Below are 26,570 nucleotides of genomic sequence, written 5' to 3'. Positions count from 1 at the left end.
GCCATGTAACATTTGCAGGACCCAAGATAACCTCTCATAAAAGTCTTCCTCTGTGAGGAGGCAGGGGAGGAGTCAGAAGGAACACCAAACATAACAACATAGGTTCAGAAATACTGTTGTCCCAAAGTGTGACATTTTCAATCAGGTAAGCAGTAGGGCCTTGCCTCTGTTCCCTAAGCAGCTGTAATTTGTACTTGGGAACAGGTGACCTCATTCAGAACATCCAATAAAGCCTGCATAAAGGAGACGCTGCAGGGCACAGACCCAGAGTTAACTGCGGGCGTGAGGCAGGCTGGAGTTGGCGTGAGCACCGTGCTGCCCATCTCAACACCTGGGGCACCAGGCAACTGAGGGAGTCAGTCGGGCCCGCCCACCAAACCTGAATCTCTGGGTGAGGATTGTAAACCTGCACTTCCACAGACTTCCCAGTGGACTGACTACACTCTCCTAAGATTGTTTAAAGCTTTAAACAGCTTTATTATAGTTGGCATACATAAGTTAGATGTATTTAACATGCTTTTAGCAATTGAAAAGTTTTCAGATATGTGTACACCTGCGAATCCATCACCAGAATCAAGATGATGAGTGCATCCATCACCCCGAAAGTTTTCCTGTACCCCCTTGTAACCGGTCCCTCCCGCCCTTCCTCATCCCCCATCTCCTAGCAACCATTGATCTTTTTTCTGTCACTGGATTAGTTTACATTTGGGGGAGTTCTATAGAAATGAAATCATTTGGAAACAATCCATTCATGAGCTTAAGACTGCCATTGAAAGGAAAACTTTAATTTAGGGAAAATTTTTAGACAGTGGGAGGTGATGTTTGTAACAGAATTGAAGTTATTATCTATATTTTTTCTATAATACATTTCTCCTTAATAACTAGTCTTTTAGATGAATTCCTGTTTTTGTATTATTAAATAAAATCATGTATCTAAACATAAAATGTTTCTTTTTGGATTAAATAAAATTTTAATAATGTTCCATTGCTAAGTCCAAAAGCTCCCTTTTGAGCTCAAAGCTATTGTACTTGATTTTTGTTTGTTTCTAATCTTTTGCAGAGCGTATAGAATTGGACAATGCAGAGATGTTAAAGTGCTCAGGCTGATATCCTTGGGGACTGTGGAAGAGATCATGTACTTACGGCAGCTGTACAAGCAGGTACATACATTCCCCTTTTTCTAATTAAGAAGTAAATCTTTATTTTCAAACATTAGGAAGAATTTTGTGTAAAATAAAAATAAAAATAAAAATTACTATATAATAGAAGATTTAATAAGATTATAAAATAGCCTCCTCAATACACTCCTGTGAAACAGATGAATTCTTGAGTTCATGGAATTTTACAACTGGAAGTTTCTTAGAGCAGTAATTTATACACTTGAATATATACACATGAATCATCTAGGGTTCTTGTTAAAATACAGATTCACATTTAATAGGTCCAAGGTTGATCCCAAGATTCTGCATGTTATTTACTCATTCATTTTTTTCATGTATTTATTTATGTGTTTTTCTTACTTAGAGAGAGATGGATGCAGAGGGAGCTGGTTCATTCCCTAGATGCTGCAATGGCCGTGACTGGGCCAGGCTGACACTGGGAGCTAGGAACGGAATCCACATCTGCCAGAAAGCTGGAGTCTGGCCAGAGCTGAGGCTTGAACTCATGCACTGCAGTTTGGAATACAGGCATCTTAGCCAGCATCTTAACTCTCAGACTGAACAATCCTCCAACCCCGTCAAGAGTCTACCTTTTTATCTAGCTCCTGGAGTGTCAATACTATCAGTGTGCAGAACACAACTTGAGTAGTGGGGTCACACCTCCCCACGCTGTATGCCACAAATGGTCCCAGGTGCACTGAAACATTGAACCAGCAGCTCCCAGAGCAGTAGTAGTACTTAAACTTGCATCCAGCCTTGGGTACTGTCCTCTGTTTACTCCAGGTAGATGTTCATAGGTTACTATTTTTCTAGGTGCCGTGACATGAAGAAACTTGGGAGCCCTGACTTAAGAGATACTATACATAACAGAACTGGGACCCAGAATTGCTCCAGTTAAATGAAATTATAGGAATAGAACTAACATACACTAATTGCTATGCTGGGTCTTTCTGTCTTCATCTTAAACTGCCTTAACTCTTTAATGTGCCTAGGATATCAGTTACTGCTCCATTTGTCCTCTGAATAAACAACATTTACTAGTTTATAACTGCTCACTTGAGAAGATCTGGAATGAGGTTCAAGTTTAATTGTAAATGTTAAATTTGAATTGCTCCCTATATATTCAGTTGGCATCTATTTAAGAGCAAACATCTGCCACATGTGGTGGTAGTTAACCTAAGAATGATCCAATCTTAAATTTATGCTGTTTTCTTCATCCTAAAAATAGAATTATACACAGCAGCTTTGGGGTTTTATTTTTAATGGCATTTAGCTCCATAAGAAACCATTCATCTTTTTATTCTTTGGTATAGCACAACTATTTGAAAATTATTTTCTAACCCATTTAAACAATACTGTCTTAGATTTGTCACCACTGACAGTCTCTCCTCAATCATGTAGTCATTTTTCTCAACCCATTACTATATACATTGCCTTTTTACCTATCATCTGACCCATTTAATGAGATAAAATGGCCTGTTATGTATTATATAGTAATATATAATAGAAAGGCTTCAGAAGATAAAGTAATTTAAGTTTTCAGAACTTTTTATGATACAAATAAAAATAAGATGGCAATCATATAAAGAAAATATATTAAATATGGAATTTGAACCAAGGGACATATAGAGCACACGTTCTAGCCCCCAAGTGTTCCTCAGATCTTTTGTGGGGAAAAAAAAAGTCAAAAAATGCTATTTCCTAAACCCTGCACCCTGTGAATGGCAGTTTGTGTGAATAAGTGGTTTCTGCAAATGTAAGGATTTTTAAATGAGAGGGATTAAGAAGCAGAGAAAAATGTGACACAGCCAGGAGAGAGGGCAGTGTAACCATAAGGCAGACACTGGAGTGATGTGGCCACATACTAAGGAATGCTGGCAGCTAGCAGAAGCTAGCAGAGGCCAGGAATGGGTTCTTCCCTGGAGTCTCCAGAGGAGCTTGGCTCTTTCAGTGCCTGGATTTCAAGTCTGTGATACCAGTTTCAAACTGCAGGCATCCAGAACTGTGAAAGAATAAATTTCTGTTACTATAAGTCATCAACTTTATGTAATGTTAATAGGAACCATGGGAAAATTATACAGGCACTCAAAAAATTAATGTCAGAGAAAATGAAATTAATAGAAGAGAATAAAAGAAATTGTTAGAGAAATATAAGGAATATCTTCAAAGGCTGAGACAGGTTTTAGGATTCAAGAAACAGGAATAGACTACTAGGAAAAGAATCCACTAGAGATTCAGAAAGTGAAAATCTTCAGAGATAGTAGCAGAGGAACGCTTCATCTAAAAGAAAAAGCCAAACAGTTCTTCTAGATTCCAGAGCACAGAGAGAAAGGACAAATCACATGTGAGAGAAATTAGGAGAAATGGAGGCTGGATCTGGAAGTTCCAATATCAGTCTTCTGCTAAAGAAGGGAACAAAAGAAAGAGAAACCCTAAGATAAATGACATGTGAAAAATAGAACACATAAGGACCCACCAGGTGCTAAACATAGTTACATCCTGTAAGTCCTGAATCACCCGCGCCACGGTAGTTGTCAGGTGGTGATTTCTGTTTCTTCCTTCTTTTTAGGTACGTGGGCATTCTGCCCTTCCACTCACAGGAGGTTTCCGTTTGTATAATCCAGTCTGTGTTAACTATCAGTACTTACTTTGGTTTCAGATTGTCCAGTTGGCTTGGGGGGGAGCCCCTTCAGCATAGCTTGTGTGTCATTCTGACCTGCCTCCAACATTCTTTTCACACTTCTTTACGGAGGTAGGCTGAGGAATGGTCCCCCAAAAATGTTCACATCCTAGTTTCCTGAACCACCTGGATTACCCCAGTGGGCCAGCGTAATCAGAAGGCGGTGAGACTAGGGTCAGAAAACGCAGACGTGCAGCAGATGCGAAGGCGGAAGCAGAGTGCAGAGAAAGATAGGAAGATGCACATTGTTGGCCTTGAAGATGGTGGAAGAGCCTTGAGCTTCTTGATGTGATGAGCACTCCTCCTTTTCCGTATCTTGTCTATTGTTGTGATGGAATCCAAGTATCTTGTGGCCTTGTGTGGGTTTTTCTTAAGCTAGAAGCTAGGCTACATTTTCTAGTTACTGATTTTTCCCTATTCTCTTGAACTATAACAGGATTTTTTAATAGCCTACAGATGAAAGCACTTGGTTTTCACTTTGAAGCCACCTTGGAAAGATTAGTTTAAGTACAAAATAATATGCTTTCTTTAAATAAACTTCAAAGGAAACTTATAAGAACTCAAATTAAAACTTACAAATTACCTTAGAGATTATAGTTATTCCTACAGTCTGACAATATAGTGTTTAAGGTAGAGGTGGTGGCAAGCATAAAGGTTACTGGGCCGTCATTTGTATCATTTGCTGTTGAGGGTCTGTGTGCCCAGGACCAGAGCCCATCTCTCTGGGAGGTCGATGCGGAACTGATCAGTTTCTCTGTTGATCCCTGACTTCTTCAAACTGAGGTCCCATGTGTGTTGATTTCAGAGGAGCATCCTAGAGGTGAGAAGTTGTTAAGAGTGTAAATTGCGCATTCAGCCAAACCCAGGGACAAAGTCTAGAAACAGAACCCGTCTTGGCTGGCAGCAGTAGGCAGGTCACTGAATTTTTCTAAACTTAAGGGTTTTTTAAAATTTCTAAAATGGAAAATTCCAGTTTCCTTATTTCTAAAATGGAGATAGTATCTTACAGGGTTGTAGGATTAAATGAGAGAATACAAATAAAATGCTGCAGTGTAGCAAATATTCAAATGGCAGCTAAAATTAATAAAAATTTTAGTTGCCTGGGGTTACTTACTACAGGGCAAATCAGCTCTGATGGTAATCACACAGTAATTATCGCTTCTTACTAATCCCCTCGGCAGCAACCCATCAGCTTTCCACGGTATACTTTTTTTGTTTCTTCCTAAAAGTCTAAAAGTGTGCACGGGGTTAACCAGATTATGTTTCAGTCTTACACATTTGCATTGTGTTTAGTCCAATAGCCACAAAATGGAGAGTGCACTTTCATGCTGACCCCTTAAACGATGTCTGTCCTTTCAGGGCCCTGTGTCCATGTTCTTTCTGCTCTCAATTTGTTTCAGTGACACAGTGTTGCTGTGTGAATGATAAGGGCTTTCCTGGTAGGTGACAGCATAATCATTTCACAATAAATTGGACACCAACATGTTTGTCAACTTTAGTGATATAGCAATTATTTTTGCCAGTTTTAGTAGATCCTATGGTAATAAGAGTTTTTAAGAAAATGTATATCAGAATGCATGCTTTTATTTATTAAATGCTTATGTCAGACAGATTGTGCCATAGAGATGTAATCTTGACTCAGTTGTTAGAAAACAGATAAAGTAGGAAATGTAAGATCTCTGCTTCAGGGAGGCTAGCCAGATTATTGTTTGACCACAGTGCAACGTCTGCCAGGGAAATTAAAACAAAATTTCCTCCCTTAGGAGATTCTGCCTGCTCTCGCTAATGCTGTGTACATACAGGGAATGCCGGGAATTCTGACGTATTGTTGGAGAAAACACTTCAAAAATATCTTGTGTTTTTTTCTGTCTTAGCAACTTCACTGTGTGGTAGTTGGAAGTGAAAATGCCAAGCGATACTTTGAAGCAGTCCAAGGATCAAAAGAGCATCAAGGAGAGCTTTTCGGGATCTGTAACCTCTTCAAGCTGAGATCCCAAGGGTCCTGTCTCACGAGGGACATCCTGGAGGTGTGAAACTGTTCCCTGACCTTTTGGGTAATATTGTAAATACACTTTTCTCCCGCAGGGAGCTTGAAATAATTGCTGGTACCTTTTCAGAGAAATGTTTGGTTTCTTTATCAAAAACGTATATGTTTAGAATGTCTACTTTTAGAGAAACAGGAAATGAACTAAGGTTTTCCCATACATAGGATAAATAACGACATACACAAACACAAATGGAGAACACCAGATCATGTCATTTTCACAGCCACTTTCAGACTGGCAAAGAGAAGTTTATTATTTTTGAAAACAGCTGGTGAAGTCAGGAACTAAAAAAAGGAGATTTTCCTAAATAAACAAAACCATAAACTGTGTTTTGATTAGAAGTTACCAAAGACTCCCCGAGATGCACTCTCACATCTCATAGAGTTTTTTGTTTTCTGTTCCCAATAAACATTCCACATCGACTTCAGGCTCCATCTGTACTCATCCTCAGCATACAGGTGTTTCTTATTCTTCAGACAAGCTGTGATGTCCTTTATAAAAAGTCTTCAAGTTCCCGAAAGCACGAGAATACTGAGCATATTAACCTGTTTCCTCACTGGTTTTAGGATCAGTGTTATAAAGTATTGAGATGTCATCTTTTTCCACCTCATCATATACATAGATGAGGAGACTGCATCACAGAGAACTTCAGGGTATTCCCCCTCACTTCCAGAACTTTGTAGTAAGCCTTGTGTCCTTGATTTAGTCAGTAAGTACCATAGAGATAGTGCAAGCCCTGCCCATCTTGATGGGAGATAGATGAGAACGTTTACATCCTAGGCTAAGCAAGTTCATTTGTAACTCAGAATCACCGCCGATGGATAGGGAAGAGGCGGGCATCCTGCAGGCCTTTACACCATGGTGCAATTTCTAATGTAAGTGTTATCTCTGTCTGGGGAACACTGGTAACTGTTAGGTACCATCTGCTGTGTGCTGCTGAGAGTTTGCTCTGCAGTAAGTATTTGATTCTGACTGCCTGGCCCTGGCGCAGTCATCCTTTCTGTCTCTTCTTGTTTTGAATCTGCTGTTCTCTGGACTCATTCCTTGCCTTTCCTTGTCTCTTGCCAGTAGTTTTGTTTGGCCCCCATTTCACACGCCTGCTTGCTGTTTCCATCTCAGAGTACTGCCCCATAGGCCTGTATTGTGTAAAAACATTAGCATTTGATTATTTGTTCTGTTTTCTGCCATATATGGCACAGTTCAGGTCTCTATTGCATCAGAATAGCCTCCTATTCCTTTGGTAAGTAAGTGCTATATAAGATATATCAAGATAACAAGTTATTAAGTGGAAAGTTCCCTTGTTTACTGGTTGTCCTAAGTATATTTTGTTTTTCCCTTAGGAGTATTTATTAATGAGAGGGTCATCTAAATCTGATAGTTTATTTGTGGTAAAATGCACTAGGCATATTGTTAGTACTCAATAATTTAATTAGATTTTGAATTAAAATTTTGCATTTATCATCAACTAGGACTTAAAGTTATTCAGACGTGGTTAGATTCATGCGGCTTCGGCCAAAATACATTAAATTAAATTTTTTAAAGATTGTATTTATATATTTGAGAGGTAGAGTTGCAGACAGAGGAGAGATAGGAAGAAAAGTCTTCCATCTGCTGGTTCACTCTAGCAGTTCAGATTGCTGAGTGGATCCAAAGCCAGGAGCCAGGAGCTTCTTCTGGGTCTCTCATGTAGGTACAGGGGCCCAAGCAGTTGGGCCATCCTCCAGTGCTTTCCCAGGCCATTAGTAGGGAGCTGGATCAGAAGTGGAACAGCCAGGACATGAACCAGTGTCCATTTGGGATGCTGGCACCTCTGGAAGAGGCGTAACCTGCTATGCCATAGTGCTAGCCCCTCAAAAGGCATTTTTAAGGCCAGCGCCACAGCTCACTAGGCTAATCCTCCGCCTGCGGCACCGGCACCCCGGGTTCTAGTCCTGGTTGGGGCACCGGATTCTGTCCTGGTTGCTCCTCTTCCAGTCCAGCTCTCTGCTGTGGCCTGGGAGTGCAGTGGAGGATGGCCCAAGTCCTTGGGCACTGCACCCGCATGGAAGACCAGAAGGAAGCACCTGGCTCCTGGCTTCAGATCAGCACAACGCACCGGCCATAGCGACCATTTGGGGGGGTGAACCAACAGAAAAAGGAAGACCTTTCTCTCTGTCTCTCTCTGTCTAACTCTGCCTGTCAAAAAAAAAAAAAAAAAGGCATTTTAAAATATTACTATTCAAACTCCTGTATAATGGGAGTATATGTCAAAATTAAGCGTTTTACTTCATGGGATACATTTGAATGTTTTAAAAATTGTAAAACATTTCTTTTAAAGTATTTTAGGATACAGAAATGTGAATTTATATAATACTTTAAGATTTTCAAGCAGTTTGGTTCTATTTTGCATTGACTTGCTTTTATCAATATCATGGTCTCCCCATAGAGATTCTGGGAGATCTTTTCACAAATATTTATTGAGCATCTGCTAAATGTCAAGCATTCCTCATAGAGAGAGACAGACATAAACGAGTAAAACAGACCAAAAATTCTATCTTATCTTTTAGCAGAGGCACTGATGTCCTAGATTCTAGACCATTAAATTCTCCTTGACTTTTTAAGACTCTGTTGATTTACATTCTTGCCTCTTGGGGGAACACAAATAATAAATAGAATAAATAAGTGAAACATATAATGTACTATGATCATTTTCCAGGATAAAAATAGAGCAGGGAGGGGAAACAGAGACTGTCAAGGAATGAACTTTACACTTTAGACAGGATGGCTAAGGACGCCTGCACAGTGAACGTTGCATTCGAGTCTTGAAAGAGGGAGAAAGGTGTGTTTTAGATGGAGGGAACAAGCGCAAAGGCAGGGAGGCCCCAGTGGCTGGAATGGAGTAAACAAGGGGTGAGAGAGATGACTGGAGCCAGGACATGCAGAGATTCTCACCTTGAGCGAGGCAAAGAGCCACTGGAGGGTTCTGAACAGAGGAATGGAAGTCTGCTGAGCATTAGGCTGAAGAAGTACAGGGCTGAAGCAAGAAGCCATTTAGGAGAGTACTGCAGAGATGACAGTGGCTCGGGTCAGAGTGATACAGCAGAAGGTGTGAGAAGTGCCCGGATTCTGTATATGTTATCCACTTGGCCCCCACAGGATTTGCTGATGGATCAGAGGTAGGCCACGAGAACACAGGAGTTAAGGATACCTCCGAGGTATTTGACATTTACCTAACCTAAAGGAGTCTCTCCAGCTTGAGGCCTGCACCTGTTGTGGCTATTTAGCTTCTGTGGAAAAGGCAAATGGCAGCACTGGGGAGGTGGTTCCCTCATGCCATTGAAGTAATAACCTCCAGGCAGGGACCATTAGACTTCTGTCAGGAACATTCTCACTCATTTCTCTGGATGACAGGTAGCAGTATCATGCTGTTGGTGAATCCGTGTACCCATTAGCTGGGCGTTTGTAACTCTGGGGATGGTCGTATTGTTTCCCCTTGCTGTATCAACAAATTGAGCCTTAAAAAGGCAAGTAGAGGGGCAGGTGCTGTGGCATAGTGGGCTAAGCCTCCGCCTGCAGCACAAGCAACCCATATGGGTGCCAGTTCCTGTCCCGGCTGCTCCTCTTCTGATCCAGCTCTCTGCTTTTGGCCTGGGAAAGCAATGAAAGATGGCCCAAGTCCTTGGGCACCTGCACACACATGGGAGACCTAGAAGAAGCTCCTGGCTCCTGGCTTCAGATTGGCTCAGCTCCTGCCATTGTTGCCATTTGGGGATTGAAGCAGTGGGTGGAAGCCCTTTCTCTGTGTTTCTCCTTTTCTCTGTAACTCTCTACCTTTCAAATAAATAAATAAGTAAATAAATAAAATCTTTGAAAGAAAAAAAGAAGTCAAGGAGAATTTAATATTCTAGAATCTAGGCCGTTAGTACCCTTGCTAAAAGATAAACCAAAAGCTTCAAGGTGCAGATACTTCCCCAGAGATGTGGCAAGCTGGTGCTATAATTGAGGTATTGTATTTTGCCTTCATGTTGGGATAGACCTTTTTGTTTGGATATCTACTACACTTTAGGGCTTGATAGATATTCTTAATGAATATGTATAATAAATATGCTAGCTACGGCTACAATAGCAAGTTCCAATGTTCAAATTGCCCAAGGTGTTGAAATGTTGCTAATATGTCCTTACTATAATTTTTATGCAGTAATGGTTGTTATGTATATCATTACTAGGTAAATATATAACATTTTTTCACTTCCCCTGTTCCCACCAGTGCTTTTAATGGAGTTGCTGGAATGTGTTATTAGTTTTCTACTCTAAAACAGTAATCTTTAAGACAAGAATTAAGAGTATTTTTAAATGCCATATAAAACTGTACATGACTTCCTTAATCAGCAAATTGAAAAATAACATTAAGAATGCTTGGGGCCAGCACTATGGCGCAGTGGGTTAAGCTGCCGTCTGCAACGCTGGCATCCCATATGGGCACCAGTTCTAGTCCCGGCTACTCCACTTCCAATCCAGCTCTCTGCTAATGCAGAGAAAGCAGTGGAAGATGGCCCAAGTGCTAGGGCCCCTATACCCATGTGGGAGACCCAGAAGAAGCTCCTGACCCCTTGTCGTTGTGGCCTTTTCAGGAGTGAACCAACGCATAGAAAATCTCTCTCTGTCTCTGTCTCTGTCTCTCTCTCTCTCTCTCTCTCTGTAATTCTGACTTTCAAATAAATATATAAATCTTTTTAAAAAATGCTAAAGCAAGCTGGTTTTCCTTTCTTAACTCTAGGATTCAACATGCCATCACTGTTATCAGTTAGTTTTTACCCTCTGTTTTGCACAGTTATTTGCATTCTTTCTTGTTGACATTATAGAGAGAAGGCCAAGTGGAAGCAGGGATCATGACAGCTACAACGTGGTTGAAGGAGGGACCTCCAGCGCATAACCTAGAAACAGTAAGTAATACTGGAATCCGCTGCCTGCCACACCCAGAAAACATGCACTGTTTCCACTTCCAGTTTATTTACCCTTCCCTTCATTTTTCAATGTGTAAAGAAAATGGTTTCTTAAAAAATCAAAGACTATCTATGAAACTAATCATTTAGGCTGATTTACTATTCATGTCATAAGAACAAATTCAGGAGCAATCATTAGGCATTTATATCTGCACTGGAATTGTAACAACACCACACTGTAAATCCAAAATTAAATGCACCATGTAGATGACTAACTTAACCCAAATTTTTTTACTAACCTGCAAATTGAATGGGAAAAATAGCCATCAATGTGTGTGTAAGATGAATAAATCCTTGCTATTTTTATCAAAGTGAGTCTCTGATTCAAATATCTGCTGCATCCTTAATCTTGTGGTCTTTTTAGTAGCTTGCCATCTTTCCTACCACAAAAATCTGTGTTGTCATCAACAGGCCTTTATAGAGGTAGAAAATATGGGGAAGGTTTTGTTGTTGCTGCTGGCTTTTTCTTGTTTGTTTTTAGAGATTTAACTATAAACTTATACCAGCCTGATGACTTTGGATTTGTGTTGAACATTTTCTGAGTTTAGGGAAATATATCCATATCAAATGTTGACAGAAGAATGACTAAATACTTTCCAAAGATATTTTACTAATAAAGCTTCAGTTTGGGAAACTGATTGAAGTATTTAACTCTGATTCTATGAAAAAAAATTAAATTTATAACAATTTGCTTTTTACTTCAAAATTTTATTTATTTCTAGTGATCAAGATCCTATTGATGTGATTTTTTATCAGTTAGCACCATTATCTAATTGTTTGCCCCATTAACACTTGTAACTTTGTTTTGTTCTTAAAGCATGGTTGGAAGTTTGCTGGGCTACAGTAAACCCCAGTAATCCCTACACAATGAGTTGTATGTTTCACTTTTTAAATTCACAATTGTGAATCCTGGTGTCTTAGAAGCTAACCACTCCACTCTGATTTATTTAAAAATAATTTGACTACATTTAACCCCTACTAGTTTCAGAAAGTTATTAACTTGAAAATAGAAAAGACTATACCAACTGTAACATTCAATCCTTTATCTGTTTATTAAATGTATTTCTAGAAAAACATCAGCTGATCCATTTGTACCTAGATTATCTGTCCAAAGTTAATTCCCTCCCACTGTGATAGATTCAGTATCATTGACATTTTCCAATGTTTCTCTGCAGTCTAAAGAGCCTGTCAGTCAAGAACCCAGAGGCCCAGGGCGAGCTGCGGAGCCAGCCAGGGAGGCATGGGAGCTCTGCAGCGACTTCAGTGAGGACGAGTCGGGGGGAACCTCGAGAGTAAAGACTGCAGTAAGCAAAGCACTGGAGTCGAGCAAAGCTCCCGGTCCTCCAGGACAGCTTACCTTACTCCAGTGTGGCTTCTCTAAACTGCTGGAGGCCAAGCGTGCAGCAGTCGAGGATAGCGATGGCAGCGTCACCTCTGATGATGCAAGCTCTGATGAGCACGGGCAGCCCTCGAACCTTTCAGCAGGCGCCAAAGAGGCTGGCTGTCAGGGGAGCCAACATTCCCTCGGCGCTTCACGGCATCCCAGCTTAAATGACACCTTGAGTCCAAGTGAAAAGTCTATTTTTGATAAAAATGAGAAGACTTTAGAACAGAGTGTTTCTTCTGAGTCTGATGATGAGAAGAACTTTAAAAATACTGCACATCCCTGCATTTTACAGAATGTCACAGAATCGGAAGATAGTGATGTCATCTTTCCCACACAGTATACAGCTCAGAATAAGCCAGCCTTGGATGGATCTGAAGATTCGGAAACAGAAAATCCTATAAAAATAAGAAACAATGGTGGTGGTAAAAAGACTGATGACAGAGGAAATGGGCAGATTTCAAAACAATCAAATCCTGAGGTCTGTTATGAAAGAAAAGGCCCTGGTGATGTCAGTGACGAATCTGATGACATTGAAATTTCCCCCAAGTCAAGAGTAAGAAAGCAAAGAGCATCAAGGCCTAGGAGAAAAAAGGAAGTCAAAAGAGAACTTTACAATTCCACTAACACCACAAAGAAAGCAACCCGACTGCGTACTGTGCGTGAGGATAGTAACTCTCAGATTATTGATGATTTCTCATCCTCTGATGATGATTCACCTGTCAGTCCCTTCAGTTTCTCTAAACAGAGTCACAGATCAAAAACTATAAAAGATAGAATCAGTCTCTCTTCAAAATTGCCTGGGCATTGTAAGAAAAATAGCCCTTTCACACCAAGGGAACTTCCAAATGAGAATGACATCAATCAAAAGCAGATGAGCGAATCAATGGATAAATTTCTAGGTAACGATAGACACATTCTAACAACTTCATATATCTGTCCTGTGCAATCAGATGGCTCTGTAAGATTCTTGAATGTGCTACATTGAGGTACAAATAAGGGTGGGGGTGGGAGACAGGAAGAAAGACCAGGTGGGTCATGGTAAAGGACTTAGCTGCCCAGGGACCCTTCCATGTGCCTCATCCAAATCACAACCCAGTATGCTGACATCTAGTAATTATTTATCTGCACGTGCATGACTTTTATCACACAAATGAGCATCCTTAGAATTACAGTTTAGCCTTATCCATTTTTTTAAAGGTTTATTTATTTTTGTTTGAAAGTCAGAGTTACAGAAAGAGAGGGAGAGACAGAGAGAGATCCTTCATCTGCTGGTTTATTCCCCAAATGGCCACAACTGCCAGGGCTGGCTGGACCAGGCCAAAGCCAGGAGCCTGGAACTCCATCCAGGTCTCCCACATGGGTACAAGGGCCCAAGCATTTGGACCATCTGCTGCTACTTTCCCAGGCGCAGTGACAGGGAGCTGGATCAGAAGTGGAGGATCCGGGGATAGAACCGAAGCCTAGGTGTGTAAGAGGCTAGCACTGCAGGCAGCGGCCTAACCTGTTAGGCCACAACACTGGCCCCTGCCTCATCTACTTTTAAGAATTTTTCTATGATCTTGTTTAATATTTAGGAATTCTCCATCTGTTTCATTGTCTTACAATTTAACTCTTGAAAAACCTAGAAACTCCTGGCTCCTGGATTTGTCCTGGCCCAGCCCTAGCTGTTGAAGCCACTTGAGAAATGAACCAACAAATTGAGGATCTCTCTCTCTCTCTCTCTCTCTCTCTCTCTTTTTTTTTTTTTTTTTTTTTTTTGACAGGCAGAGTGGACAGTGAGAGAGAGAGACAGAGAGAAAGGTCTTCCTTTGCCGTTGGTTCACCCTCCAATGGCCGCCGCGGCTGGCGCACTGCGGCCAGTGCACCGCGCTGATCCGATGGCAGGAGCCAGGTACTTCTCCTGGTCTCCCATGGGGTGCAGGGCCCAAGTACTTGGGCCATCCTCTACTGCACTCCCTGGCCACAGCAGAGAGCTGGCCTGGAAGAGGGGCAACCGGGACAGAATCCGGCGCCCCAACCGGGACTAGAACCCAGTGTGCCGGCGCCGCAAGGCGGAGGATTAGCCTAGTGAGCCGTGGCGCCGGCCCCTCTCTCTCTCTCAATCTCTCTCTCTCTCTCTCTGCCTCTCTCTCTCTCTCTCTGCCTCTCTATCTCTGTAGCTGCCTTTCAAGTAAATAAATAAATCTTTTAAAAGAGAGAAAAACCTGGACCATCTAGATAGTTTCCCTCAATCTGCATGTTGCTGATTATACTGACATGCTCTCAGTGCCATTGGACGTGTTCATCCATCCTCTGTGCTGTCCTTAGATGAGCAGTTAACACCAAGACTGGGTCAGACTCAGGTTCAATTCCTTTGGATGTTTGCTCTTCAGCCTCTTTATGGTCTGAGCAGCCATTGATGCTTAATGTCTGTACCTGTTTGTTTATTCAGAGTTGCAAAATGGTATTTTCTACTTCTCTCCTTTCTTCTACCTTAGAATGCTTTTGTCAAGAGCGTCTTCCCCTCATGTACTGTTGCTTACCCAGCAACATATGGTTCATATGCTTAAGTTTTTTTTCTTATTTCAACCATTTATTTCCAGTGATTTTTTTGATATTCATATTATAGAATTTTCAGAGTAAAAGACTGTAAGTCTCAGGCCATTTTATCCTTTCTATGAGCCAAAATATATTGGCAGATATATAAGATATATATTTGTTCTGTATATAGTACTTGTTCACACACACACAGACACCAGAGAAAACCAGAGGAAAGTGAAATAAGAGCTGAGCTTTTAGGTACGCAGCCTACATCTTGGGATGCCAGTCAGCGCTTCTTGAATTCTAGCATGTGTTAGTTTTTGGCCTCTCATTTGAACCTGCGCTAATGTGCATTTTCCATAGTGGTAGATATGAAACGCTGCCACCAATTTAAGCAAATTTGCATCCATTGATTTCATCTGGAAATAGCTTCCGGAGTCCTCCCTATGTGCTTACGGAAACAACAGTGATGATGAACTCTTAAATTCTGCAATTCCAGTTAATTCACATCTGTCACCATTGGTTTATTCTCCAGAATAGATGATCATAAACAATGTATATTGCCAAACCATAACCACCAATGAACCCTAACAAAGTCTATCTATCTATCTTCGTCATCATCATCTTCAGTGTCCTAGTTCTTATTGAATGAATATGATTCAGTTTAATCCAGTCTATGGCAGACAAACCTATGTACCTAGCACGTCTCACACAGAATTAAATTTGGCAATCTCAATGAGGAAAAAAATCAGCCTAGACAAATGGATTTCTAAGATGTGGCAAAGAACAACAAATAAATAATATCAAACATAATAAACATTGGCTACACTCCACTGAGATTGGTGAATGTGAAAGAGAATTTCAAAATATCACCTCTACTTCGTTTATTTCAACTTTAACCCTTCTGCTAATACTTTCTGCTATAAACATAATCCATTTAAAATTATAATTTAAATTGCTGAAAATTTTGTCTTAAATCCTTCTTCTAGTCTTAACTGAAAGTTCTCTAGAAAATATATGGCAAGATCCACAGGTATTTTTGGTTGTCCCAATTGAAAGGGAAACATTAATAGCTAATGGATAGAGACCAAAGTGATATTACAAACATCCCACAATGCACAGAATAGCCATCCAAAGCAAATAATTCTACCCCAAATACCCATGATGATGAGGTTGAGAAATCCTGCTAGAGGCCTTCCTCCCCCCCTTTTTTTCCTTAGTTTTTTTTACTTTTTTAAAATTTTTAATAGTTTTTTTTAAGATGAACAAATTTCATGTATTTCATATATGCAGATTTAGGAGCATAGTGATACTTACCACCCACCCTCCCTCCTGCCCCCACTCCCTCCTCCTTACTTTCTTATTCTTTTTATTTTTACGATGATCTACTTTCAGTTTGTTTTATACCCATAAGATTAACCCTGGAGCCGGTGCCATGGCTCACTTGGTTAATCCTCCGCCTGCAGCACTGGCATCCCATATGGGCACTGGGTTCTAGTCCCAGCTGCTCCTCTTCCAGTCCAGCTCTCTGCTGCGGCCTGGGAGGGCAGTGGAGGATGGCCCAAGTGCTTGGGCCCTGCACCCGCATGGGAGACCAGGAGGAAACACCTAGCTCCTGGCTTCGGATCAGCGCAGCGCCGGCTGTGGCGGCCATTTGGGGAGTGAACCAATGGAAGGAAGACCTTTCTCTCTGTTTCTCTCTCACTGTCTGTAACTCTACCTGTAAAATAAATAAATAAATAAAAGAAAAAGATTAACCTACACTAAGTAAAGAATTCAACAAATAGTAAGAAGAAAAAAACACTGTTCCTCAACAATAGAGACAAGGGCTGTAAACCATCATTGAATCTCAACATGTTGTTTTTCTTTTTAATTTAATACTTTTCATTCTTAATTCTTTTTCTTAAAATAGCAATACTACCACAATATGATAACTGGAAACAGGGTTCTTTTTTTTTTTTTTAACATATACTCTCCCACCTCTTCCCATTTTAAAAATGGATGTGCTTCCTCTGAATTGTGAGAAATGCAGATATTGCTTTATATACTCTCCTTCTTAGACTTCAGTTCTTCTTGGTTTACAGGTAGCTGTAAATTCAGAGCTTCCCATAAATCCTTCTGTCTGTGTTTACTCTTATCATTTTGGTGGTCTAAAGCTTTTATTCTAGTAGATTTCTCAAGAAGTGCTCATAAGAATAAGATTCTCTGAGATTCTTGTGATAGCAGTTTGTGCCCTTCTATCCTAAATGTCAGTTTTGCTGGCTATAAAATCCTTGGCTCAGACTTTCTTGAGTGTCTTACATTTGTAGGTTCTATTCTTTCTGGAATGAAGTGTTATGCCTCATGCATTTTTTTGCTCTTAGATGTCCAGGAGATTTTTGTCTTCTTTGCTCTCCAGTGAATTTAATGGATTGTCTCATGGTGTAGAATATTCTGAACCAATAGTCTCTCACACACAGTATAGTTCCCACTTGATTTTTTGTTGTTGTTCTGGGAAAGGTTTCTTGTGCTAGTGGTTTGTTAGTTACTTGTTCTATTCCTTTGCTTTGGTTCTCTCCTTTTTATTATTTTACTTTTTAAAATAATAATACCATCTTACATTTAAAAAAAAAAGATTTATATATTTCTTTGAAAGTCAGAATTAGGGAGAGATCTTCCATCTGCTAGGCCAGGCAGAAGCCGAGCTTCATCTGGGTGGCAGGGGACCAAACATTTGGGCCACCTTCTGCTGCTTTTTCCCCGGCCAGTAGCAGGGAGCTGGTCAGAAGCGGAGTGGCCAGGGAAGCCAACGCCCATATGAGATGCAGGCATCACAGGCAGGGACTTCACCCACTACGCCGTGACACCTGCTCCCGGTTCTCTTCTTTAGGGACTCCTACTAGACAAGTGTTGAATCTTTGCCTGTCTTCCTTTATCACATTCTTGCAAATCCTTTTTATCTTTTTCTTCACTTCTTTTTGCTTTTAAAAATTCCTTTCAATTTCTCTTACAGCATTATTGCTTGCATTTACGCCCTATTATGTCTCTTCAAGTTTCGTCTTCATGTCTGAAATATTTTTTGTTAATTTCTAAGTCCTTCCTGAGTTCCATCATTCATTTCTGAGTTATTCTGATTCTGATATGTGTTGTTGATCCATGTGTTTTTATCATTTTGTAAGATCTCTAGCCTCATTTTGAAATCAGTTACAGTTTGCAACTGTTTTGTGAGCACATTTTGCTGGCATGTTTTCATTGTAAAGATATTATTCTGTAGCTTATTCTTTTTTCTCGTAATAATTTTTCATATTTGATCCTGATATTTTTCTCTTGCACGTTTTAATATGAAATTATTTGCCCTGAACTTGTCTTTTCATGAGGCAGAGTCTAGGCAATCTTTTCTAACTCCACGGAGGTCCAAATGTTTTTCTTGTGTAGTGTTCAGAACTGTGGTAGGACGTGCTCTCTGTAGACTTCTCTTTCCCTCGTCCCTGTTCTTCCTCACCTGCTCATTTTGGTTTCCTGCTCAGCACTTTCCTCTCTTTGTTGGACTCTAATGGGGGTGGAAACCCTGTGGGTCAGTTTGGTGAATTCCTCGTGGGTAGCCTGTTCCAGCCCTTTCAGACCTTCTTTACTGTGAACCCCTGCACCCTCTCGGCACTGGAGAGCAAAACGCCTGCCCAGATTCAGCTGGTCCCCCAGCTGTCCGCTGCATGCCTGGAGGCTCTTCCGGAGCCTGCTGTTCTCAAATCTGCCAGATGCCACCCTGTGGCTTCCTTCTTTCTTCACTCAGACCCTAATACCATCCAGAGGCTGTGGCTATATGGTGGATTATCCCTTCTTGCTTGTATTTTAGGGCTCATCATCTAATTTTGTTATAAATATTGTCCACGCACTTTCAGTTTTACTCTATAATTTCATTTGAAAGTTCATCATGATTTATATTTTGGCACCATTTTTACTGTGGACTGTATTATCCATTGGTTGTGTGCCACAGTTAGATTTTAGGTGTGAGGAATTGTTGCAAAAGCTGTGTTTCAGATAATCAGCTAAGCTGGCATTATTGTTTTGTTTTTGCTTTTATTGTGCAAAAGGTATCAGTAGTGCAGAGCTAATGCTATTTTGAATAATGCTTGTGGTCAGAATTAAGAAAAAATCCCAGGAAATCTACCAGAGAATCTATTGGAAGGTTTTGAAACCGAGTGCCATGCAGACTGCCTGGTTTGAGATTTTAGGAGAACGCCGTCCTGGTTACCACTTAACAACATCATGCAGAACTGGCAATTTCTGGTTGAGAGGAGTTCAGGACCAAAGCCGCGCAGTGTGTAAGGTCGTAACTAGGGCTCACTGCCAGAGCTGTGTGAGGGAGCTTTCACAGGCCTCGGTTCCAGCCTTCTCTTTTATGACCACAATTTAAAAATAAATTATAGGTGCCTAGAAGCAAAGCAGTAAAAAATAGAGCAATTTTTAAAACCTCTTTCAGATAAAAGCCATGCGTTAATTTTTTTCATTTCCTAAAAAGTTCCCATCTTGACATTCTCTGGGCATATACACAAAAAAGACAAAATACAAACAGTAAAACTGAGCAAAGCCAACCAAACTCAACTCCCTGGTCATAAACCCCTTGCTCCCATTCCATCACTGCTGTAACCAGCCACATGTTTAAAGATGCAGATCAGGCCAGGCTGCTCCTTAGATTAACAGACAACTTCTTGAAATTAACAAAGAAAACAAAGGCACAGAACTCTCACCGTGACTTTCCTCTTGGCCAAAAGCCCCATTTCAGGTCGCAATTTAAAGGCTGTTACCAGATCTCAGCAGTTCCTATATTGGTATGAGGGAAAAGTCATTTCCAAGTCATTTTTTGGTTTCTTGGTCTGTTTGCTTGTTTGTTTTTTTGAAAGAATGTTGTGATGTTAACACACAAACTAAATGTTCTTCTTGAGGAGTAAAACTAAAGCGTAGCCTGTGTTTAGTGCGATGCCATCATTTTTAGAAGTATCCATGAGTCAGTTTGACTCCATGTTGTTGAAGCCATAGGGCTTGCTAATGAGACATTACTTGATAATCTCCCATTGCCTCCTAGATGGTGTTCAGGAAGTGGCTTACATTCACTCAAACCAGAATGTGATTGGATCCAGCAAAGCTGAAAATCACATGAGTCGATGGGCAGCACGGGATGTGTTTGAGCTGAAGCAGTTTTCCCAGCTTCCTGCCAACATAGCCGTCTGCAGTGCTAAGGTAAGAAGAATGTAAGATAATATCATCCAAGTTTAATTTTTAAACTCATTGTTCCCAGAAGATACTCAATAGGATCCTCTCTAGGCACTCCCTCAAAAGCAGCTTCTAAAACCCATGGTGACTTGCAAGTGTGAGAAAACAAGATGACCTCTCGGGGAACTATAGTCACTGAAGATGTTTTGATTAAAAGACAGATCTCTCTGTCTACAAGGGTCCTTCAGAAAGCTCATGGAATGTAGAAGACAAGCTTATTTTGCGCAGAAGTTTTAGATATGTGTGCATGGTCTTTTTGAGACCTGCTGCTGCGATTTGCCTCACGATTCCCCTCAGGGAGAATTTGCCTGTGCCCTTCAAGAAGAGGGGACTGAGGGAATCCAGCAGTTAAACCAGAACCCAAATGAATTCTGCCCGTGTGGAAAAAGGAAAGGGTACGATTAGATTTCACCCAAAATTTTCATTTAAAATGAGGAGATACACAAAACAGTAACCTCATACAGAATTTACATATTTAACACATATTTAACAAGTGGTTTTTATAATGTTAAAAAAAAGTAAGTACTTCTTATAGGCTCTTTCCCCTGAAAATTGCTGCTTGTATGTGAGAATGAAGCTTTCTATAAATTGTGATAATATTTGTTTATACATAATCACTTTGATCAAGGATTTCAAAAACATTTTCTTATTGTTGGCTTGGTCTTTACTGTTTCCTTAGAGCTAAGCATCTGAGGAGTAATTCACTGCCAGTGTGTTGCTAGCAGTTAAGAGATGTGCAGTGTGCATGCAGGGATCATCCTTATTCTCTCCCGCTGCACCGCTTTGAAGAGTGGAGGGAAGCAAACGTTCTCCCAGTCTGTCAGGCTGTTTGTTTGCACCTCACATTGTTCAAGAAAGGATTCAAATGGTGTTGGCAATAAAACCAGAGTACAGAATGAAATTCAGACCAGAGAAAATATAAAGTGGAGGGCCGAGACTGGGAGATAATTAGAATGCAGATACATAGGACATAATGGTCTACCCAGATATTTTATTAAAATAACAAACTTAATTGAATTTCCTTTTGGACAAAACAAAGGACAGCAACAGTCTATTTAATGGCTCTCAACTGGTGTGTTTAGAAATGTGTGTGGGCAGTTTGGGTGGCCACATTGACTGAGCACCCAATTGGCATTGCTGTCGCAGCGCCAGGGATACGGAGTGCCTGCCCTGCACAGGGGCAGGGTGGGGAGAGGGGCAGTCTCACATGCAAAGAATTGTTCTGCACAAAGTGGCCTCATGTGCTGCTGAGAAGCACTGAGCTAAACGGTTGACCTGAAAGAGAAAAAAACACCAGTTCTTCTAAATGGAGCAAAGCTCTCCTAGCGCTCCATTTGAAGGAAACGCGTCATCTGAGGTTTTAATGGAAGCCCTGAATGATCTAGTGAACAAGCAGTTGTCTTATAAATCCTTGGAGTAAATGTAATAACAGACTGAAAGGCTGTGCTTGCTAGCATAGTTCAATGTACTCCAAAGGCACAGCGCCAAAGTGCAACTCACGGAAGCATTTTTTCATGACCCAAGTACGCTGCTTTCTGATGTTCTCAGTTGAGCTAGGAATATACCGTCTCCCAACCAGCCCTGTAGACAGCATTTCCATGGCTGGACTGTCTGTAGGAGCCATCTGAAAATGCAGGCGGATGTATGTTGGGTTTTCCAGAAATTTGCTTTGTTAGAATAAAGGGTATATCGGAATCATTTTCTCAAGTTTTGTAAAAGAATGTTTAACAGGCACATAAAAATTATCTGTATGGGGTGCCAGTTTTGATCCACATATACATTGTATAATGTCCAATTAGAGTAATATATCTATCTCTTCAAACATTAACATTTATTTATGGTAAAAATATTTTTTAAAATTGTATCTCTTAGCTTGTTTTTCTGATGACAAAAATATGTAGTACATTAGCATTAATATCTATTAACTAATAATATAATATATGTTATATGTTATATAACATATAACATGTATGTTATATATAACATGTAATATATGTTTTATATATAGCGTATATTATAATAATAATAGTTCCTCCAGAAATGACCTGAGAAGCCACACCTAGGGCAAGCTTTGCAAGCTTCCTAGGTCAAGTTATAAAAATGAAAGTGCTGGAAATATAATTTACCACTGTTTTCAGGCCCAAAGTTTTAGAGGTGGACGACACAGTCTCATCAGTCTCACAGAGGTTTTCTGCGTGAGGTGGGCGTCCCTGCCTGCATCCCTGCAAAGGGGTCCTCAGATGCCGGCCAGGCTGTGTATCTGCCCATCACACATCCAATTTAGTCGACTCTTTCTAGGGAGTAGGAAGAAATGTGTTGTTGAATGACTCACTTTTGGTGGCTATAAAAAAATTCAAGGAAGTTTTAAAAATCACAAAGCCAAAGATCCAATCCTGTGCCACCAGCGTTCGCGGGCCGGAATGATCCACATCTGCTCACACATTCCAGTGGTTCACTTTCGTAAGTGCGTATTTAATGCAGTGAGATTCCAGTCCGGCGTTTCAAAGCCATCTGTAGAATTCCTGAGAATGAGGTGTCCACAGTCCTTATTCAGTCACGTCTGGGCAGCATCACTGTAGTATCTGTTATAGAGAAATCACTGAAGCGCCGTCATCTGTGGTCGCTTTTGTCACTCACTGGGAGATTTTGTCATGGTGGGTGGCAATGGTGAATTTGCTGTTAAAAAAAAAAAATTAATAGCTATGGGAAGAAAAGAGAGTGAAAGAGGGGGAAGGGAAATGAAGCAAGAACAAAAGAGACTTAGTCACAGTGTCAGAGAATACCTGCAAACCTCTTGCTCCTAAAGTCTCCAAAGAATCCAGACCTCCCACCTGCAGTACAGTATCTTTCATCCGGGGCTCAGATCCAGAATCTTTTGATTACTGAGAGTTCTGCAGAGTGCTTCGTGTCTGTCGTCAAGGTTTTATTAAATAACTTTACTTGTGTTTGAAAAGACGGTGTATGTTCGTGTGCACATGCAGGGGTGTGGGGGGAGGTATGTGTGTGTCTGCAGCCAGCTGCATTTGGGATGCCTCACTGTTTAAGAAACTAAAACAAATACTGTTTGTTTGTATGAAGCCAACACAGGGACAGCAATGGCCACGATATATCAGTATTTCACTTTCTGCGGAATGCTGTACTTTGGGACCAAGTTAGAGCTTTTGACTAAATCATAAAGGAGTATGTATACTAAATGGAAAACTTAGGAGGGAAAGAAAATGGATCCCACAATCCTACATAAGCTCCTGTAGCCTTTCTCAGGGCTTTTTGATGCAATTATTGCTAAACAAAATGACACAGTCTGTGAACCTACTTTTCAAATCCAACCATCTATTAAGAAAAGGCCTAAAGCATACTATGTTGTCCATGTTTCCTTTGGTTTCTTACAGTTTCTTCCTTTATAAATTAATTCCCACTTACAGAATACATTTTATAATGCTCTCAATTAAAATGTCGCTCTCCTAAAATTTCTATACTTTTGTCGTTTGACAAGACAAGCTAAATTTTAAGGTTTTAATGTGCAAGAAAGGATCATGAACTCATTTGCCTTCCATTGTACTTAGATATTTTTAAACTTTTTGACTACCCTTCATTTTAAAAGATAAGATGTCTGATAACAGGAGGGAGAAACTGTGTGAGGGAGATTTAACCCCAGCCCAAAAAGAAACATTTTAAGCATGTGAAGGCACGAACAATACCTGTAAGAGAGTTCATTTGTCCTTTTAATGTGTGGAAGTATGTCACAGAACTTCACTGTACATGTTTGTGATGTGGTGCCTCCTCTTTTCAGTCAACTGCGTGTTTTCAACTTCAGTTTACTTAAAGTTTTCTGAAAAGAAGTGTACAAAGACAGCATTCAATTAAGGATTACTCACCATGGCAACTGAGATGTGCTGACTGAAGGATGAGGATGTATTCTCCCCTCAGTTTCCTGCCAGCTGTCATAGCCAACCTCTGCTGCCTGAACCCAAGCCAACACATAGACTGCCACCAACTCTCAGAAACTATATCTGTATTTGTATAAATTGGTACAAGTATCAGACTATAAAAGAAGACTTAATCCCCTGAATTGGATGACAGACACTTGGCACTCTTGCCACTGTTTGACAGAGAAATAACGGGTTGCTTTGTAGTCCAACCTGGGTTAATAGTAAGCCCTCCTTTTTGCTGCTGCGGAGTGGTGTAAATGAGAGGAGTGAGCGTGCGGTCAGCCCGGGCTGGGCGGTGGCGTGGGGGAGCGCCTTGGCCGTAGCCCGGGCTGTCAGAGCAGCCTCAGAGGACTGTAAGTAGAAAAGGCTGTGTGAGCAAGAGCTTCTCCTTAGCGTTCGCGTGAGGTTGGCATTTTGTAGATTATTTAAAGAAGGGCTTCGTGCGCTCCCGTAGCATTGGCTCCAGTGTGTTTGCATAGCTTTGGGAGCCAGCAAGGAGGGACAGACTGTGTACAGTGAGTGAGCAGACTGGGGAGGGCGAGCCTCCCATTATCCTGGTTTTCAGGATAGTGAATGGACTGATAGCTTGAAGTGATTGTTCACAACTGACTGGCTTATGAAGTAGTCCAGGAGGTAAGGTTGATGGTTTCAGCATGTAACGGAATTAACCCTTACTGGGTGGGATTTTTTTCCTGGTCTTATCATTTACCTTCCTCTGGTTGGATTTTAGTGTTACAGTGTTTGCATCAGAAAGTTATTCTTTCAACTAATTTTGGTAGAGATTAAGTTGTTTTAATTGTATGTGCAAATGGGTGAAATCATGTGACTAGTGTTGGCATGAAAAGGGTTATGTTCTAGCCTACAACGAGGGTTGATTGTAGTGGGATTCTGTTTCAGAAAGATAGTGTATCATTTGAGTAAAGCAACCTGTTACCTGGTTGGAGGGAGGAGACCGCAATGTTAACTATGATACATACGCCCCAGCCACCCCATCCTCTCCCAGCTGGAGGCTGTGTGCAGCTGTAGCTGCCTTCCTCATGGTGCTGTTGCCAGGACTCAGGGAGTAATGTAGCAAATGACCCCATGTATACAAAACATATTCAGCCCCTTGCAACAAAAGCATTGAAATGACTGAAAATACCATTTTTATCACTGTAATTGCAATTAATGCTTGCCACCAAGGATGATGGGTAAAACTCCTGTGAGTCTGTACAATGATCTGCTACTGTTTTTGTTGCTAATAACACCAATAATAGAGTGTTTTAGAATAGCTTGAAAGATATGAAACCAGTCCTCTATTTTTATAGGCGAGAGACTTGCCTTGAGTTGTGACTGATTTCTCATGAAGACTATTTGAGGGGGGTGAATATAGTTGAAAGGTATTATGAACTAATTTAACAATGAACCAGATTGACAGAAACAATCTCTGCTTATTAGAAAGTAGTTTGATTCTGACTCTTCTGCTACCTGGTCATTGTTGCAGTTACATGCCTGGAGGGGAACGTCCAGCCCACCAGCCATATAAGGCCTGCAAAATCATTTATTTGGACCCTGGCAAAGCAACTGCTGGCAGGACTCATAATTCAGTTAATCTATAGCAGGCTAACTTTTTTTTTATTAAGATTTATTTACTTACTTGAAAGTCAGAGTTACACAGAGAAAGAAGGAAATGCAGAGAGACGTCTTCCATCCACTGGTTCACTCCCAAGATGGCCGCAACGGCCAGAGCTGCGCCAATCTGAAGCCAGGAGCCAGGAGCTTCTTCCAGGATTTGGGCCATCTTCTGCTGCTTTCCCAGGCAGTAGCAGAGAGCTGGATTTGAAGTGGAGCAGCCGGTACTCGAACCGGCAACCATATGGGATGCCACCACTGCAGGCGGCGGCTTTACCCACTATACCACAGCTCCAGCCACATGCTAAATTTTAAGTTGATAATTTTGTATGGCCTGCGAATAATGTTATAAATATCCAGTGGTCTTTGGCAGAATAAAAGTCCCCAGCCCTAGCATAGAGGATTTAGTTTCTTTAGCAATGTCTCTGTGTAGAATTATTAGAGGATTCTAAGTACTAAATACTATTTCTTTGATAATGTCTTCTAGGTAACAGTATAATAGTTTGGAACTCTGTAAGACCTCATTAAGCTCTGACTAACTCTGCCTAGTGATTTAAAGACTGTTAAGCACGTAGCAGCCCTTTGCAAATTATTTGTTATCCCTCTATGAAAACTATGGTATCAGCTGGGTGTGCTCCCTTCAGGGGAACACCTATAGCTTTGTCATCTGCACATATGAATTCTGAATTTTTATATAAGGTGAATGAAGTAAAGTCATGAGATTAAAGAAACACAGCATTTCAGAATTTGGTGGATCGATGGAGACTATCTCACCCGAACATCACAGAATTTTAAAAACGAGAGGAAGTAACATCCCTCTGGCCTCCGGCTCAACAGTGACAATCAGCTTAGGTCCTGTCACCTTTCTGTCACTCTCTCTTAGGTCCTGTCATCCTTCTGTCACTCTCTCTTAGGTCCTGTCATCTTTCTGTCACTCTCTCTTAGGCCCTGTCATCTTTCTGTCACTCTCTCTTAGGCCCTGTCATCTTTCTGTCACTCTCTCTTA

The 26,570-nt window shown here is 40.8% G+C and overlaps 1 protein-coding gene across 3 annotated transcripts in view; it reads left to right on the top strand.

The window, feature by feature from the left end:
* Nucleotides 1–26,570, top strand: part of ERCC6L2 (ERCC excision repair 6 like 2) — a 135,963-nt gene that overhangs the window by 69,907 nt on the left and 39,486 nt on the right. For 2 of the 3 annotated variants that reach the window (XM_089335745.1, XM_008257721.5), the window contains exons 13-17: nucleotides 1,061–1,160; nucleotides 5,715–5,867; nucleotides 10,727–10,807; nucleotides 12,043–13,153; nucleotides 19,837–19,991. In XM_089335745.1, coding sequence (XP_089191871.1) covers nucleotides 1,061–1,160; nucleotides 5,715–5,867; nucleotides 10,727–10,807; nucleotides 12,043–13,153; nucleotides 19,837–19,991 — 1,600 coding nt within the window. Of the gene's footprint in view, nucleotides 1–1,060; nucleotides 1,161–5,714; nucleotides 5,874–10,726; nucleotides 10,808–12,042; nucleotides 13,154–19,836; nucleotides 19,992–26,570 lie in introns of those variants that run through there. The other variant, XM_089335746.1, reaches the window with a different exon arrangement.

This window comes from Oryctolagus cuniculus, chromosome 1, assembly GCF_051225735.1.
Source record: "Oryctolagus cuniculus isolate XC-2025 breed Fujian yellow rabbit chromosome 1, ASM5122573v1, whole genome shotgun sequence".
In the NCBI taxonomy this organism is placed as follows: Eukaryota; Metazoa; Chordata; class Mammalia; order Lagomorpha; family Leporidae; genus Oryctolagus; species Oryctolagus cuniculus.
The sequence above is the reverse complement of the archived record's forward strand: the minus strand, read 5'-3'. Positions and strand labels throughout refer to the sequence as shown.